Source organism: Macrosteles quadrilineatus, unplaced genomic scaffold, assembly GCF_028750875.1.
Source record: "Macrosteles quadrilineatus isolate MER2022 unplaced genomic scaffold, UCM_ALF_1.0 Scaffold_7__1_contigs__length_78375512, whole genome shotgun sequence".
NCBI classification, from domain to species: Eukaryota; Metazoa; Arthropoda; class Insecta; order Hemiptera; family Cicadellidae; genus Macrosteles; species Macrosteles quadrilineatus.
In genome coordinates this window covers 65995561-66015441 of record NW_026542600.1, presented here as the reverse complement: position 1 = coordinate 66015441, position 19881 = coordinate 65995561, and the positions used below count along the sequence as shown (strand labels likewise).

The following is a 19881-nucleotide window of genomic DNA, read 5'->3' as shown; positions in this document are numbered from 1 at the left end:
GAACGAGCGCAAGTAGAACCATAACACAATATGCTTCATTGTTGATTCAGAAACAAACCATGAATAGCTATTACTGGGAAAGGTAAACGAAATGCCTGTTGTAAAAATAATACTAGGCATCTAGTACAAATTATTCGACCTATTGTTTAATCTAAGCAAACCCATAAACAGTCAGTTCTTGGAAAGGTAAAGCAAATATGAGTGAACATAATACAGGGATGTCCCATCAATGGTAAACCTTAAAGCCTGTTAAACCGAAATAATGGTAACAATGGTTTACAATGGTAAATGGTTAACCGAAACCAGCTTTAAAAAAGGCTTTATTTTGAACCCGTTTGAAGTTCACATTTTAGTTGATGTATGGAAAAATATTCAATCTTGATCAGTGCTGTAATTTTCCCAGAGTAGGTCACGTAAATTGTCTTCTTGGGTGTTTCCGACAAAAGTGACAGCGAATCTGAAATTGAGATAAAACTCGAGGCTTTTAGTCACAAAAATAACCAAAACACCATATTCCCACGCAGTGTGCAATACAAAACACAATATTTTACAAAGTATGTGGCACACATTCACAAGTAACAAGTTTATTCTGATATTAAATGTGTGACGCTGAATATCTTTAAATGAGTTAAAATTGTGACGCTTAATTACGTCAGAATATTTTAACAATATCATATTCAGTAGTAATATAGCAAAGAATACTTTTATATTTTCTGTAATATGCCTGTATATTAAACCTATCCAAAATACGTAAAAAATTGCAAAACTAGGTGATTGGGTCTGAATCAATCAGTTACTCGACTGACTTTAACAATTTCAAGTTTACTGTTTGGAAATAGTCAAAATTACGATTTTAAAGTCAATGCCTTTATTGTAGCTCTCGTTGAACTGAAACAGGAGAACGGTTTTAAAGAGTCGTTTCAGAGCCTAGTTCAGCTCATCTCTTCCCTCATCCGAGTCACTCTCCTATATTTGTCCTTAACTTTCCTTGTCCCTAACTTTCCTTGTCCGCATCTTTCCTAAGCTCGTCTTAGCATCCTATTGCATTTTGATTTTATTAATACCGGTACGTTACCATATCTCTTCTTACACATCATTATTGTTTTCAGGGGTAGTTTTATTATTACACTTGAATAAGACTAAGTTTCATGTCAGGTCCAGTTGAACTTTAGGCCATGTGTCCATAGGATCTTTAATGTTCCATTTTGATACACACTGGCAAAACTTTAGGCAACAGTAGAATACCACCTCGTATTTTGAAGTTTTTACTAGAACTGTATCCTTTATCGCGCTATGACTACATCTACAGACAGGAAGTAGAACTTTGTCTCTGTGTCGGCTCACCGACGGAAGATAGTAGTTCCCCGATCTTCTTATGGCCAATGTAGGCCCGTGACTGGCAACTGCATTCAGACCGACAGGAACACCTTTGTAGTCATAACGGACGACTTATTTTGTCTGTTATATTTTTTATATCATGAGAGTGCGGGCTCATTGCCTTTACACTCAAATTCTTTTCTTTTCATGCACGGGAAGTTCCGCATTCTTTGTGGGAACAAGTGGAGAAGACATTCACCGAAGTAAAAGATTATTATTGTTCATTCGGTATATATTTTTTACTAAAACATTTTCTCTTGTTTATACGGATAGGAATTACTTTTATTGATAAAAACAGTTTGTGGAATGCTGCGAATATTTAAGTTTATACTATCTTAAAAAAGCAATAGTCTAGTCTTGAATGGTTTTAGAGTGTTCAACAAAATTGTATAACCAAGAAAAAATAAAAACACATATAAAGAAAATTGAGTATTTTATATAATTATGTTCTACTTCAATTTTGCTGACTTCCAAACGCTACCTCCTATTTTTATTATTGATAGGCTTCCTTGTAGGTAGCATAGTATGTTACACCACTATACATTTATTTGTTAAGGCAGTACTGACGTACATTCGTCCACTTCTCAGGTTTGTCAAAAATATGAACTGTATTAGACAAAAGAAACTCTTTACGGAAACACATTTCGCATTTTGTCGTATGCATTCAATTAAAATGTTTTTTTTCAATTAAAATTGAATTATAAAATTTATAACGGAGAGGTATTAAAACACCCTTGGATATGTAAATAACATTTTTCAATTTGATTATGGAATAAACTGCCCACTGAAGCCTAACACTCTGCGTAAAGAATTCTTGATAGGAATCGTTTGCAAAATCAGCACTACAATAAAATCATCTCTATGTATACATAATTGGATGTTTTTGAACAAAAAACGAAGATGCTAATCATTAAATGTCTGAAACTATTTTATACTGAATATCTACCTTGTAATATTTTTGTACCCACTTATTATTTGTTCAATTTTGAGAGAAAGATGTTGTTCAATGAATGACCTCAAAAGATGATATCATTGAACCATATTGGAAAGAAAATATGGTTAACACCATCTAGGAAGATGTTCGAAGCAAATGTCAATAATTAAGGAGACCTCAATTTATAGTTGTATAAATAGGGAGTTGTATAGGATAGAATTGTATTATATTCTTGAGATTGAGACTCTCTTCCCGTCATACATCGGGCGGGGGAAAGGAGGAGGGCTGCCTCTTTTGCACTATAGGCCCTGTTTCGGTGAACGCAAATCTCAGGAACACTAACATTCATTAGTTCAATAGCAACAGATTATACTAATTACTTAGGAGTAGAAAGTTTACTACGTATGTAAACACAGACAGTTTTTGTACTATATTTCCCATGTACGATATTTCCCATTTTCTTACTAATGTGGTAGCTCTTTAACACGAAAAATTGGTCTAAAGTAACGCCTAGAATACAGTCGTCGAGTTTATTTCTAAATCATCGAATACTATCCTCTGATTAGGATTGGCCATCAAATAGGGTAGTTTCTGTAATTTCTGTTTTGATCTGTTTTGATTAAACTTGTAGGATCAAGTATTCTTCGATAGTTGCAAGGTAATTTGTTAGTGAATCATCGGCTAGTCGAATCGTCACGATAGCTGAATTTCGGTTCATGGAATAGAATAGGTTCATAGAAGTATGGTAGGAATTAAAATACAATCCTTATGTCATCACGAAATTTTAAAATTCATTCTTCATCTCATCAATATATGGAACAAGACGGTCCTGGTTCGTTTAAGCCTGAAACGCCTGTCATTATTGTCTCATATTAATATCAATTTCCTTTCAATAATTCTCTTCAAGACTTGAGAGTAATTTTGACATAATTTCATTAGCTACCAGAGCATAGATTGCTGACCTGCTGCAATGCACCATTGAAGTCTTTGTCAAGTGTTCACCATGATGTCCTCACATAGTAGTTGCAGCAAGCAATCGTCCTCTATCTCTTCTATGACCTCAGGCTGTTTTTGGCCCATTCATTGGGTGTTCTCGAAATCTAGGGTGAGTACCAAGGCTCCAGCTGACTATCTGCCTAGTTCCCACCAGTCAACGGTCACATTTGTTGACAGTATCGATTCGACGTGCGGGGAAGACGACCGACCGAGCAACTGGGCCACCGCACAGCTGACTAAGATAACGGCTCGTTTTTCCTTGAATGCTTCCAACGCCGGATGCTGCGATCGCCGTCAACAGATGCATATCTCTACGACCCTCTTGTGCTAAGGTGTACCAGTGTACCTCTACGTTTTAACTGTACCGCCCCTTCGATTGTTGTTCTTTCCTGGATCGACAAGGCCTTCTGAATGCGCCCTTCGACTTGTAGATAAGAGGGAATAGAAACGCAAGCCCTCGCGGTTCCTAGTTGTGTTTTACACATGTATGTATTAAATTAATGTTCATGGATTTGTGTGTTCCAATCACATGTTCATTAAGCCTATTCAATCTTACGAGTAACATATAACGAGTCCTAAACAAGCATCTGGAGTTTTTAATTTCGTCCATATCCAATTAATTTCGGAATTTTAGGTAGAATCGAGGTTTGTTAAAAAAATTGGCTGTTTTGAAAGAAAACTATACCTAATCTAATTCTTTGTTTGAAATTCATTGTTGGTGATGGTGAATTAATGTTGTTCAAAAGTTTATTGTGGACATCTTCCATCACGACAATCTAATGTTGATAAATGTTACGATAGTGATTGTAGTTTTTGAAGATACTGTATCAATAATTTGCGATTTACAGAACTTCAATACATAAAGTTGACTGTAACATCAAAACTAGACTTACTTACTTTCCGTGTCCGGAAATCAGACTTAGTTTTTCCAAAAACTAGCTACCGATATGGCTTTGTCATTCGCTTGAAAAAGATAATCTAATGTGCAAGACTGGTCTAGGCTTGGGCAGATAAGCGATGGCCAGGATCCTGAACAGCACCCCGATGCGAGCACACGAGCTGAACGAGCACACAAGATGTTTTCTTCGTCTGGTAAGAGACCCCATTTCTGCATGTTTGTCTTGCATTTTGGTACCTCGACCCTGATTCGATTTAGGGTCTTCCATACCGTGTAATACAGGCCTCCACCAGGAGTCAGTTCCTCCCTGGCTGGTATGGGAGGGTTAGTCGACGTGGCCTCCCACCTTGCCACCCGATTGCTTGAGATTGATCCATCCAAGACTTGTGTCCGTGATAAAAAGCTCTTTCTGGACCGAAGCCGTCGCTCTGCAGGTTTGTGGCCGTGTAATGGGTGACGAGGGTCTGTCTCTTTCTTAGTCCTTTCTGCCTCGGCAGCGACATCACGTCGGATTGATGGAGGGGCGATCCCTATGATAGGATAGAGTTTGTGTACTGGGGTTGGTTTCAAACACCCAGTTACAATCCGAGCCATGTCATTGACTGCAATGTCAACCTTTTTTGCATGTGACGATGCATTCCATAATGGTGCAGCGTACTCCACAGCCGAAACGCTGAGTAACCGGAAGACTTCGAAAACTAGACAAACTGAATGCACTGTTCAATACACGATCGTTTAGTAAGACAGGAATATTATAAGCTGTTTGAACCATGAAATAGTGTTGAACTTTCAAAATAGAGATAGAGATAGACTCGTAAGAAAAATACAGAGCCGATTTTAAAATACAAGACCAGAACAATAATGCAATTTTTGCCATCCCAGTTTGTAAACCAAGTGTTTATAATGTATGTGTATGTGATGCTAGGTGGTGTACGTCGGGGACGGGTATGTTCCTGTGAGCACCCAGCTACGGTCAAGACCTATCTCATCAGACCCCTTGCTGCTGGACTGGCGACTACAGACGGTCGAGGGATGGGACGCCCGACGACACGGCAACAATAAGACGAGAGTACAGCGTGAGTAAAGTACCCTAGTGAACATACTATTGCTATCTGCACAGTGCACAATGACATCTAAAGCAAGGCATACGTAATGCACTAAATCGGTACTGATGTTGGACCCTTGCAGTGGAAAACATTACAGTAGTGCAGCTACGTCATGTCTTTTCGTTTAAAAGATTCTGGTGAGAAATTTTGTTGAAATCAAAACATTTTGCAAGTAGAACTTAAAAATGTAGGAATTTACTAAATTATTATGTCATTCACGCCTTAAGCAAAATTACTATTATTTACTGCTGTCCATTGTCTCCAGTGTTTGCATTATTTTTAATTCTTTATGACGATGATGTAAATAACTATTTTTTCCTAATGCATTAATACAACAAGAGAACATTACATCAAGAACAACGTCAGCTTATACTCACCAAAATTATTTTCATATTATTTCAAATCGTGTTCATTTCCTTGCTTTCCCCTTATTTAGGGAGAGCTTTGTTTGATCGTGGTTTTGAAGCGTAGAACATGTTTGCTGGTAGCAACTTGTTATGTAGCATCGATCAGTAACAATGGACGTGGCCGAGTAAAGTCATAAATAGTAGCCAAAGTGAAAGTGTGTTCACGGTGCTGCACTCCCAGATATTATCATGTCAGGATGCCCCCTCCCCCTCCCAAACAGGCACATCACTTGTATTAATCAAAATTACACAAACAAATTTTCCAACGTGTTGCAATCGAATGCCACTTGATTTGTACTTCTTTGAACGCAACCGTCCTTGTGATTCTTTGTGCAATATTGTCTACCTTGACATTATAATCGTCCTAGTTGTTTGATGTGCCTAATTATTTTAATAATTAAGGTCGTTCAGAAAGAGTTTAAATGTTCTTTGGTCCTTTTCTGTTTATTCACTACCGGAACTTGTTCATAAGTTTGGTTGGTAAGGTTACTTTAGAATATTTTCATTTTATATTGATATATTCGTATACTAAACCAACTGTTAAAATTATCGAAATTGCAATAAAATAAGCAGTGGAAGTGAATTAAGGGAAAAGAACCAAATGTTGTAAAACAATAAAACTTCAACATAAATGTCGATCACTAACAATATTTTTTTCAAAATAATAGTTTTTAAGCTTATCTCAGAATACGTTTTTGAGTAGAGAATTAAGATTGGTTCTAGAAATAATTCAGTTAAAAATCATTGGGTGCAGATCTGGCCATACATTTTATTCAAGCTCTTTCACGTCTCAATTATTAACATCTTCTGCTTGGTCAATGCAACAACTGTTATCATACTATTGGTACTGCACACATAGACAATTAATCGTTGAACATGTTGACCGGAAAATATTTCTTTTGTACTTTTTGGGTTGTTAGGCTTACAATATCATAATAATTTATGATGTTTGGAATTATTTATTTATTAACAATAACGGAACTCAGCGTAAAAAGCAATTTTGCAGCTGAGCATCCTAAAATAAACTAAATGCCGATTTTCCAAAGCGCTATTAAAAGGGAGAAGGATAAGAATTGCTTACCTAATGTAAAAGTTGAACTTGTATTATTTATGTTACCTCGATTAGTAGCCTTTGTTCTTGCAGGTTAGTTACATAAATAATTCAACTTACCACCAGGAAAATAAATCACATTTAAACTTGTGCAATATCAGAATTTTTTTTACTTAACAGATTTTCTCAAAATAATATTGATGTCATCATTGTAATCTTTCCAAATATTTATTATTACCAGTTTTACTTCGGATTCATCTTTAGCATCTTAAACATTTTGGGTTTAGTCACACAATTACTCGATATTGAGTTTTTCGTTGAATAAACAAACCAATTAACAAATTTCAATATACTTTGATCATAGCAAGTTGACATTTTCCATAAAAAAATCTAGAATAGAAACCTCCCTAGATTAAAAGTTCTTCAGGCTCATAGCTCACCTAACTTATTCTTAATTGAATATGGTTGATTATAGCTTTATGGTTGATTAATATTTGAAGTCTGTACTATTATATCCAAATAACAACTAAATTATTGATATTTATTAATTTGCAGCGAGAAATAATTTAGAAAACTTGAAAGAGATGTTTGTTTGATTGTTGCATTAGATTGCATAAGAACTAAAACACAATTGGGCTGATAGCTCATGATGGATGATGGGGAAGACAGCTCTGCACCTATTTGCATACAGATGTAGATCAGTTTGCATTGTGCTAGTAAAGCAATTAACTACCGTTTTCAGGAAAGTAGTCCCACCCTGTGAACTATATCTAATAGGTGAGCGTTAAATCGAATTTGTTAAGTCTCCTATAAAATTCCTTGTTCACAAAAATAAATAGTATTTTAAAAACCAAGTTTGAATTTATTGGTAACTTTAATGCAGGAATTGGACTATACCAGTACAGCATTGTTTCAAAATAGTTAACAATAAAATGGCAATGGAATTGAAGTCTACAGTAATTTGCTAAGTATGAAGTCCTAAAAAAATATTTTAGATGGATAAATTAGGATTTTAATCTGTTTTCAAAACAAAATAAAGCAGCTTTATTAAATTTGGAGGTTTTTAGCAGACGAGGATTTTGCAATTACTGTAGGTGAACATGTACTTTCTAGCGTGTGCTAGGATGAGGAAAGATTGGTGAAAAACTTAGATAAGTCTGAGCTTTATTGTTATATCATAGTCTCCGATAAGAGCAAATTTTTAATCATACTTCAGTGGTTCTTAGAAGAAAGTTGTTAATCTATGGTAAAAAGAGTTTGTAGACCCAGGAATTGCAAGCATAGACGATGCTGATGAAGTAGTAAAGTGCTGGATGAATCAATAGGGGGCCATTGATCATGCCAGTTAGGGATACAGTGGACAATGAGAAGCTACCAAGGTATGGGATAACAATTTGAAAACAGTAAATATGAAACTTTACAGTACGTTTTCATCAAGGTTCAGTGTGTTGGACTGTTGGTTGCCAGTTTAGCCACTTATTTATATAAAGGATTGGGGAATACAGGGTACTCTGATGTAATTCCTTTAATTGCCAAATCATTTCTGAAACAATAACGGACAAGCAATGTCTTTATATGTAGAATGCATATCCAGTCTCTTCTATCAGGACTAAGCGCTCCTAAGCACAGAGAAAACCGAGATATTACGAGATCTGGAGACTGCTTGTACTTCTTCTGTTTGTTGATGATGGTTATGTGGATTGTCATAGGTTGGGTCATCAGAAGGTCCAATAAAAGTTGATATTGAAATATTATCCAGCTATCTGGAAAGAGGGGGTTTATGGGAGGATTTATTCATATAGGGATAGGGCCCTCAAAGGAAAAGGTCCTCCCGTAATCCTTCTAGCTCTACCTATAACCGACCTGATGGCTATTGCCTGAGCCACAAACTTACAATGAGTGCAGTTCATTAAGCATTGAAATATTACTATCAACATCCAGGTATAACGTCTAAGATCCTTCAATTCCTTTATGTAGCTTCACAGAGTACAATTTCTTTGGCAGTCCCTTCGATATTTCTGAAGCTGTAATTTTTTCACTCCTCCAGTTACTCTTTTTTGTGATAGTGTGCTATACTACCAGGTATATAACTGGTAGAATATTATACTGTCCTTATCTCGTTCAATTGAAATTACCACGATTGTTTAATTTCGTCCATGTTTGGTCTTGTGTTGTAGTGTGGCATGGTACATATAGTGGAATGAAACAAAAGATTAAATTATGTACAGTCAATACTATTGGCGCATAAGTCATGATTAGAGAACTTATTACTTAGATATTTTTTTAAGATGCCATGTAAGCTAGCGAAATGCATAGGGTGGCACAAGAACATGCATCTTACTCAAGAACAAAAGCAACAACAAAAAAAGTAATCCCATTCCCAAACTATATCACAAGGGGTATAATGCAAGGGGAACTAAACTTATCCTTATATTTATAACAGATATTGAAGCTGAGTGCCAAGACGATTACATGAAGATCAGAATCGGCTTTAATGGATCATTCGGAGGTTTGCTCTACTCTTCCGGCTACTCCTACGACCCAGATTGTGTCTATATCAATGGTACAGGGAGAGACTATTACGAGTTCTACATTCAGCTCAATAGATGTGGCACGTTAGGGAAGAATTCTCGGCAAGAGGACGCCAGGAAAAACCCTGCAGTGAGTTTTACTTTTAAATTGATTATAAATTACATATGATACATCACATGTTTAAACTAAATATTTGATCCTAAAATTTATTTTATTCTAACGAGAGAAGAAATCAACACTTGCAAGAGTTTTGATTTGAAATATAATGGTGATGCGTACCCAAGCACAAATCATGTACTGAGAAATAGCTAAAGTTTAGTTAAAGCTTTCACCTTCTCAAACTCAGAGAATGAATTTGCTTATCTTTAAAATGTATTGGTTTATTATTATCCCTGAGTATCTAGAAATGAGAGAGGTAATGTGGATGTTGCCTTCAAGTAATAAAATCAATGATAATTTTAATATTACTATTTTAAAAATTAATTATAATTATTAATTATGAAAATTTAAAAACAATTTTGGTACGTTGATTGATTTAAATGTGAATGTTCTTACCACTGTCTGTGCAATTTCCTACATTTATAATAATTAAAATGGAATTAAATTTTCCATTTCTTTTTATAATATATAACACCGCTTTGCACAACGGTGAAATAAGTTTTTTTTGTTTTTTTTACATATAATACGTATTACGTATGTGATACAAATTTTTTTTTCTAAGAACAACAATGAACTAATTTAAAATCTTATTTATTTGAGAATCTTATTTATTTATAACATATTGATCTGATTAAAATAAAAATATTTATCTATGATTTAATAGATTTTCAAACTGACTATAGCACACCAAATTGATAGCTTTAAGCTTGTATTTACTTCCAGAAAAATCTGATGTGGAACACGGTAACAGTGCAATACAACCCTATGATTGAGGAAGAGTGGGACGAACATTTCAAAGTAACCTGCGAGTACGGATACGACTTCTGGAAAACCGTTACATTTCCATTCTTGGATGTCGAGTAAGTATGGATATTTGGTATAGCTTAATGTGTATGGTGAAGTTTTGTATTACAGTAGGACCTTGATGATAGCTTGACACTTTGTGGACTAAAGGGGGTGTCGAACTATAAGGGAGTATATTGGACATTTAAACACAATAAGTATTTAAAACACAAGATAAAGCAAACAGACCTAATCAATAATAAAAAGTTGAACAAAAATAAACAAACGGATCAACTTACATCGTACATTCTTTAGTTTCTTACTTTAAAAAATAGTTTGTAATATTCAACTGCTTTTCACTTTGCATGTTTGAAAAAAAAATTATGGAATAGTTAAATTATTGAGTTTTTGTGTGCATGAAAACAATAAGAAGGCTCCAATTTTTACCTTAGCAAACCCGTCATCGACCGCTGTTAAGATGTCACAGCCCGTGTCGAACCTACAGGAGTGTCAAACTAGAGGGAGTGTCGATCAATGAGGGGTGTTGAACTCTAGGGAGTGTCAACTATAAGGGGTGTTGAACTACGGGGGGGTTTAAACATTAGGTCTTTTAAAAAAAAACTTAAATTGTTACTAATTGATAGAGCATTTTACTCATTTGAAGAGTTTTACAACATGTAATTACATTAATTAAATTTTCCTGTTTTATTTAGTTTAACAAAGTATTTTTAATTAGTAATAAGCTGTTTTGACGCCATTCTGTATTTATGCATATATTTCATGTAGGTATATAATGTATAAATCTTGAATAAAGCTTTTCTGATTCTGATTCTGATTCTGAACTGAAGGGAGTGTTGAACTATAGGGAGTGTCAACTATAAGGGGTGTTGAACTGAAGGGAGTGTGGAACTGTAGGGAGTGTAAACTATAAGGGTTGTTGGACTATAGGGAGTGTTGAAGTTTAGGGAATGTTGAACTTTAGAGAGTGTTGAACTATAGGGAGTGTCAACTATAGGGGTTGTTGAACTGTAGGGAGTGTGGAACTGTAGGGAGTGTCAACTATAAGGGGTGTTGAACTGTAGGGAGTGTGGAACTGTAGGGAATGTTGAACTTAGAGAGTGTTGAACTATAGGGAGTGTCAACTATAAGGGTTGTTGAACTGAAGGGAGTGTGGAACTGTAGGGAGTGTCAACTATAAGGGGTGTTGAACTGTAGGGAGTGTTGAACTGTAGGGAATGTTTAACTTAGAGAGTGTTGAACTATAGGGAGTGTCAACTATAAGGGTTGTTGAACTGTAGGGAGTGTGGAACTGTAGGGAGTTTCAACTATAAGGGGTGTTGAACTGAAGGGAGTGTGGAACTATAGGGAGTTTCAACTATAAGGGGTGTTGAACTGTAGGGAGTTTCAACTATAAGGGGTGTTGAACTGAAGGGAGTGTGGAACTATAGGGAGTTTCAACTATAAGGGGTGTTGAACTGAAGGGAGTGTGGAACTATAGGGAGTTTCAACTATAAGGGGTGTTGAACTGAAGGGAGTGTGGAACTGTAGGGATTGTCAACCATGAGAGATGTTGAACTGTAGGGAGTGAGTGTGAATCTATAGCGAGTGTACACTATAAGGGGGTGTTGAACTGACAGTTAGAGAGTTTAGTGAAGAAACAATTTAAATGTCAAGTATGAAGAGAAGCGGTAGCGTGTGTCTTTGCACGACCCCGGTCAGTGCATGAGAGCTTGCGGTGGCGGGGATGCGTTGTCTTCATGATGTCATGAGCAATAGTACCAGTAGCTCCAAAAATAATTTCAAAAACTTAATTTGGTACTAAACAATGTAATTTGTGATTACAGAGTGGCGACCGGTAACCCTGTGGTGTTCACCCTCTCACCCCCAGAGTGTTACATGGAGATCAGGTATGGATATGGAACAGCTGGCAACAGAGTGGGAGGACCTGTCAGGGTGGGTGATCCACTCACACTCATCATCTACATGAGGAGCAAATACGGTAAACATCTACGTTGATGAGTTATCCAACTGAGAGTTGCAGCAATACAAATCTAGTGTACTTTTGATAGTTCGAAATTGGTGGGCCAAGCTAAAAAAATTTGAATTATCAAGAGTTTAGAATTATTAAGAGGTTTGATTTATCAAGAGGAAAATAAACCATTCCAATTAAACAAACAACATCTTATTTTTTAGTACAAAATCATTTACTTAATAAAATTACAAAATCTTACGTCATCAATGACATTATTTCGAGCAAACTACTGTGCTAACAGAATGTATGGTTTCTTGTTATGGCAGGAGGGAATCCCTCCCTTCAAGTTAGAGGATGGGTTTTGCCAACAAAACTTCAAATAGCTGTGTATTCCAAGTCGGTCTGCCTCAGCTTGGACTTTGAAATATCTAGTGTATCAAAATACATTGTAGAACACCAAAATATTAAGCGATTCTCTAAGGACTGAGCTTTATTTTGAATTATCGATAGTTTTGATTTATCGAGTGTTTGAATTACCTATAGACTGTAATACAGTTGCCTGATCTTCACAAAATGGAAATGTTAATGCACATATTGCAGTGTTGTTTTCAATATGTGTGTTGAATACTAAGGTATTCCTTTTATCACTAGAGCACAAAAGGATCATCTGGCCCCAAGGACATGATCAATTGATCAACTATCCATTCTTCTAGCTTATAAGTTTAGCTGCTGATTTAACCAAAGAATATTATAATGAACAGTAAAAACATTATTGTATATCACTGTTAATTGTGTTTGTATTTATCAACAGTGTCACATTATAAATTTCACTATAACAGGTGTTTTTACTATGGTTAACCACCTTATAATAATTCAGATAGTTGGACATTTATATTATGATTTTTATATGATATGGTTCAACATTATGTCGTTAAAGTTTTACTTAGATTACTAAATGCAACTTCAACAAACATGCAAAAGATAGATGCAAAAAACTACTGTGTTTTAATTTTTTATAATTTTCTCAGACCATATGAATAAAATTCTCATTTCTAACCATTGTAATCCTTGTTTTAGATGGGTTTGACATAGTAGTGAATGACTGTTATGCTCATAATGGTGCCAACAAAAGAATTCAACTTATTGACCAATATGGGTATGTTTGATTCTAATTTATTGATTTTAAATTATGAAGCCTAGCTATGTTTAGTGATCTTAATAGATTCCTTTGTGAGCAAGTCAATGGACTTCACAGTACGGTATCCACTTAATGGACAATAGTTAAGTTGTAGTTGCCTTATCATTTAAGAATTCGTCGAGTGGGATTTTTGGTTTTAAAGAATTTTATTTAAACATAGAATAGAAATCATAATGAAACTTTGAAAGGCCCTTAAACAGTATTGGGGATTAAGGTGAGGTACTTTGAAAATTTGAGGTGAGACAGTTGTACTCGTATTTTAGTATCAACATTAATTAAATAGCTATTATAGTTGACTTTGGGAACTGCAGTCTTCAACTTTGTTTTCAGTTAAAATTAATATTTTTATATTCTACTATATACACACCACTACAGTACTATGACTGTAAAACATAAAATGAAACAATACTGGCTGACTCTGAGGAATAGCAGAGATGAAAGAGGAGTTGACCAAATCTGTGGAATGCAGTGCGCCAACACTATCAGAAAAAACAATTAAGCACAGGTTCCTAAAGCCTGACTCTTATTTTCTGAGTACAGACAGGAGCGGTAAAAAATTGGTTGGGTCAACTTACCCGCTAAATTTTTACTCGGTCGCCTGCAGAGAGGCTTAAATAACACAAAATATACCTGGCGATCCAATAATCAAGACTACTCTGTGGTATACAGTGTTTGAAGTTAATGGTAAAAACATAACATAATCAACATATATGTAGAACAGGAAAATTGGTAAATAAAGGAGTTTGCAAGGTAATAATGCTGCAAAAAATATATAAATACTCGCAGGAGAAACTTCACAAGGGCTATGCTAAACAGTTTCTTTTCCACCATGGTATTTGTTACACTACACATTCACATACACATACACTACACATCTAGAAGAAACGTACCAAAATATATTTGTTGATTCAGAAAAACTAAAACGATAATATGCATTTCCAGGTGTCCTGTTGATGACAAGCTGATTAGCAGATTCAGAGGTTCTTGGAGTGAAAGTGGGGTGTTTGAGACCCAGGTGTTTGCCTACATGAAGACCTTCCGCTTCACAGGATCGCCAGCTCTCTACATAGAATGCGACGTTCGCATGTGTCATGGACGCTGCCCGGTAATTTTCAACCCATCATCCGTGTAACATCATTTGGGAAAGATTACTTATGTTTTTTCCCAATAAATAACTTTTAACTCATTTTTTTCCCTGATCCATATAAACACTATAAATGTTAACTCCAAATACAGGGTGGCTGAAAAGTAACTTGCGCTCCCTTAACTTTTTTACAATTTGAGATATTTAAAATCCGTTTGCACCAACCTTTTTAGATATGAGTGACTACAGCTATAATGGTCAATTTTAAAAATTACACTCTCAGGGGTAGTGAGGGTAGGGGGTTGCTCAAAGCATTTAAATGGGAAGTAGAGTCTACTTTGGTATCATTTTAAAAGGTCTTGACAAAACTAAACGATTGACATAAATAAAATTGAAATCGGACCACTAATAACAAAATGGCACCCTAAAACGATTCAATTACAATTAACCATGAATGTGGCTAAAAGTAACTTGCATCCCCCTTAACATTTTAACCATTTGAGATATTTGAAATCAGTTTGCGGCAACCTTCTTAGTTATGAAAGGCTACAATAGTGATGAGTGATTTTGAAAATTTTGCCCTTCAGTAGGGGTTGGGGGTAGCTCAAAATTTTTAAACAGAAGTATAGTCGACTTTGGTGTCATTTTAAAGGTCTTGACAAAACTAAACAATTGACATAAATGAAATGGAGAACGGACCACTAATAACAAAATGGCAGCTAAAAATTACTTTTAATAACTAGCGTCTGATAATGCACGTATAAACCAGCCTAATGATACCAGAGTACTTGCCATTAGAACATTTTGAGCAACCCCTTACCCCCACAACCCCTAAAGGGCAACATGTTCAAAATTAACCATAATTTTTGTCGGCCCTCATATCTAAGAAGGTTGCCGCAAACCTATTTCAAATAAGTCAAATCTTTAAAAAGTTAAGGAGGGGTACAACTTACTTTTTAGCTACCCTCATGGTTAATTGGATTTGAATCGTTTTAGCAGGGTGCCATTTTGTTATTAGTGGTCCAATTTTTGTTTTATTTATGCCTATCGTTTAGTTTTGTCAAGGCCTTTAAAATCATACCAAAGTTGGCTATACTTCCTTTCTGAAATTTTGAGCTACCACTTACCCCCACTGCTAAGGGCAAAATTTCCAAAATTACTCATCATTATTTCAGCCCCTTATATTTAAGAAGGTTGCCGCATACCGATTTCAAATATTTCACTCAAATGGTTAAAAAGTTAAGGAGGGGTGCAAGTTACTTTTCAGCCACCCTGTATGTACCCAGTTAAACATACTTTTCTTAGATGTAAATGTGATTGGCAAATTGCAGATCTACAAGGGTTTTCCGTAATTTAAGGTCTTCATCAATCTCTCGTCACCAAAGCAAACTAATTCAAATCTGAGTTCAACGTGTTCATTACTTCATCAACTCCTATTCTAGCCAGTTCCCACCCTTCAGGATCAATTAGTCTTGTCAAAGTATTCAAAGACGTGAAAGAAAATGTATGCTCCCACCTTTAGTAATCCTATAGGGGTAGGAACCAGCTATTAGCTAAAGTAGTAGAGGATGATGCAAGGAACAAAACGTCGGTCACAGATTTGAAGTAGTACATTGATTAAGATCTCTTGATAAAGACACAAATAACTGAATGATTTATACCTAATTTAAATTCTGCAAAGTAATTCATTCAATTTTATTATTAGAGTGGCCTATAAAATAGGCATATAATTTGATAATTTTGTTTATTATTGTGTGTTTTGTAAATTTTCAGAGCCAGCCATGCCATTGGAGGAACGCGAAGTCAGTCACAAAAAGATCAGTAACAGAGGTGCAGTCAGTGACTAGCACTCCTGTTCCTCTATCTCAGAATATCAACCTCTTCCAGAGTTTACGAGTGCTCCAAGAGGGTGAAGGATCGGACCAGGCATCTCTGCTGAACAGTAAGTTGATATTACTGTAACTTGTGAATAATAATCAGTTGTTTCCAACACTCGTAATATTTCTGTATGAAAGTAGGATTCGGTTACTTCTGAATGTGGTGATATTGGTGGCTGATTTTTTAAAGGTGAGATTTCTTAGCGAGTGTTTGAGCTGCTAGCATTTTTCAAGTGTAGTACGAGCTAGTCATCCCTCCCCAGACCCCACGATGGAGAGATGAAATACCTCAGCTTGTTGAGCCAAGATTGGTTTTGAAACTGTAAGAGTTTACTATTTGGAAGACCCATGTCAATAATCAGTGGTATCAATAATCGATATATCAGAAATATCGATATTTTGAGTCTGAAATTCGAAATTTCTCACTTCGCTGTAAATGCAACGATATTTTTTGTCATTGATTTTTTTATCGATATTGGCAGTAATGATATTTAAATTTTTTAGCGTCAAAAGTACTTATACAATGAGCCTATTTTTGAATTTTAAAACTATTTTTTTTAATTTTGAAACTAAGTTTACCAAAACGTTAATTCAACCACTCAGTCAAAGTTTGAGTTTTCTTTGTTACTTTTGCGATCATTGCTGGTGGTGAGGCGGCTGGCAACGAAAGAAAGGACCTGACGCAAAGTGAAGTGGACTGACTTTGACTAATTGGTTTTAGATGTTTTGTTTCGGTTATTGTTATTGGTTAGGACTTACGAGGTTGTTAGTGGACTGAGTGGAAGCAGACGAATGCTGTGTGACGATGGCTGTATTAGCGTTTTACAGTTTTACTAGGTTCACTCTTATTCTGGCATCTTATTTCGTAAGCAACAGTATCTCTTTAACATGTAAATACCCGCATTTCACATAGAATAAACCCTGAAAAACTTTTGTTTGACAGTTAAATTATTGTGACATTTAGTGGCGGTCTCACCGCAGTTGAAATATTCCGATTACACCGATACAGTAAATGTCAGTAATATCAAGTGTAAAAATATTGATAGTTCTCCAACGATATTGTTTGATATTGATATTTATTTAGGGATTGATATTACTATCGATGGAAATATCGATATCAAAGGATCAATGACCAAACACTACTCCTTAGCCCTCAGCAATGAAACTCTGAATGGCTTAAGTTAATTGTAGCTTAGGACTCAAACTAGATATTGTTGTCAATACGTTGTAGCACATAACAATAGCATAGTTTTAGAAACTTGTACCTATCAGTCTTAGCAATATAACCGAATGGGAAAGGTCACAAAACTATGTTATTTACCATTCATTTTGAACTTTACAAAATACATCTTTATGTTCAAACATGGTACCATTACACACCATGATACTATCGTTGGAATAGATTCCTACGACGCCAATACACCAGGCGTAGGTAAGCGAAGATTTACACATTGAGTGTTAAATGGATGAGATGATAACTTTGTTACTGACTAAGATCAGCTGTTTCTTTAGCCAGGACCATTTATTGAAGGTTATGTGTGATTTTCAGGTACGTACAACAGTGATTCAGTGAACTCGGTGTGTGTGAGGTCAGGACTAGTGGCCACTTTGTTGGCTCTGATATCCACAGTGTTTTGCGTGATGGGCCTATCACTGACCGTCATGTGTTGCCGAGCTCGCAGACTAGCCAAGATTGTGGTGGATGAACCGAGGATCGGACACCTAACCTCACCACCAAGATGTTTTCTTAACTGAGCCACCATCGAACGTTACACTTAGAAACTGTGTTTTAATTCCTCATATATTATTCATTGTACACAAGATTATTTCAATAAGGTTTTAAGTAAAATTTAATTGTAAATTCTTTACTTTTTTCTGACGTTAAAATGACAACTCATGTTAAAACTTGAAAAAAAACTGTAACTGTCAACTGCCATTTGGTGAAAGGGTAAGGTCATAACTTTCATAAGTTAGTACAGTTATGGATAACATTATTTACAATTTTAAATTTAATATTATGTATAAATGAGTTAGCTTTAAACAACTACTTTCCATACTCTAGCATTAGTGCTCAGAACTGTGTTTTAACAGTTGTATTTTATAAGGTTATAGTATTTTTTTCTAATTAAAAGATTTTGAGCCATTTTTTATGGATTTTTAATGATTTTATTTAATATAAGATACAATAACTATGTACTAATTTTGGGTAACTTAAAATGCAAATAATTATATAAGTAAACTAAACATTTAAATGAAAATAACCATGCAAGTAAAAAAAAAAAAATATTTGAATTTTTGAAAAACTAAAATTTTATGAGATTTTAAGAAAGTTGACTGGATTTTGTTAATTGTTAATCCAGTTCAGTCCAAGGCTATTTTAGATTATTTGATTTAAAAACATTAGACTTAAGTTATTTATTTAAGTTGTAGGTAGATATTTATATTGAGCAATAAAATACCTCTTCTCAGTTCCATCATGACTTTTATGGGCATACAGTTTTATTTTTATTGATTGTAAACTCCTAACCTAAACTACAATCTATAATATTTTTATGACTAAATAGTGTGAGCGTCTTAGATAAACTTATACCATCCTAAAAAAAACTCCCATCCAAAGAATAAACCAAATATAAATAGTAGACTATTTATTTGTGATATATCATTATATGTTTGTTTTATATATGGCTTCCAATAAACAGGTTTGGATACATTAACCTATATTCATTTACAGTAACTAGTTTTTAGTTGTTATAAAATCCAAGTGATAGTTAAAACTAACCAATTGCATATTTCATTATTTTCAATTGTCTTTCTGAAATATGTTTTTTTACCACAGAGTTTCAAGACTTAAGTAGAGAGTGAAAAGTAAAGCCCCTGAAATGTTTTTAGTGAACTGAAGAAGATTTATTTTGATATCTCGATTTTTGTTATATTTAATTTATATGGCTTTCTTTAATAGAAAACTACGATGTGATGTTTAATGATTCTTTAGGTATTAGCTTAGCTTACATGTTTATGAAAGTTCTTTTATTTTACTTACTGGCTTGTTTATTAATACTCATACAGTATATATATAAATATATCTTATACATGTCTCAATATATTTCTTTATGTATTTGTATATTTATATATATTCATGGATTTACTCGTAATAAGTAATTCGGAGGTTCCTACTGTTCCCAAAAAGATTTTAAGTTCAAATTGTCATTTGTATACATAATATTTATATAATATTTACACAATATATATTTTTACCATCTTAAACATTACATAAACTGTGATTTATAGTTGAGATTATATTACAAACTAAATTTGTTTAACATACAAAACACTTTTATAAGTTTCTTGTGTTTTAAGCAATAACGCTGTTTTTAAAACACAATAAATATTTTCACATTTAAAAGCTAGATGAGTGGCTAGACTGCTCCAAAAAACTTCCTTTCTTAAATTTGATTCAAGTAACTCAATACAATTTTAAATTACTAAAGATAATGTAACTTTAGATAA

General features: G+C 34.7%; 1 protein-coding gene across 1 annotated transcript in view; it reads left to right on the top strand.

Annotated features, from left to right (window-relative positions):
- The window catches only part of LOC128999057 (uncharacterized), a 57382-nt gene extending 38997 nt beyond the window's left edge, over positions 1–18385 (top strand). The window contains exons 7-14 of the mRNA XM_054425414.1: positions 5131–5281; positions 9213–9430; positions 10184–10320; positions 12088–12242; positions 13293–13371; positions 14356–14518; positions 16271–16439; positions 17924–18385. Of these exons, the coding sequence (XP_054281389.1) occupies positions 5131–5281; positions 9213–9430; positions 10184–10320; positions 12088–12242; positions 13293–13371; positions 14356–14518; positions 16271–16439; positions 17924–18129 (1278 nt within the window). The 3' untranslated portion in view covers positions 18130–18385. The remainder of the gene's footprint in view (positions 1–5130; positions 5282–9212; positions 9431–10183; positions 10321–12087; positions 12243–13292; positions 13372–14355; positions 14519–16270; positions 16440–17923) is intronic.
- The last annotated feature ends 1496 nt before the right edge of the window (positions 18386–19881 follow it).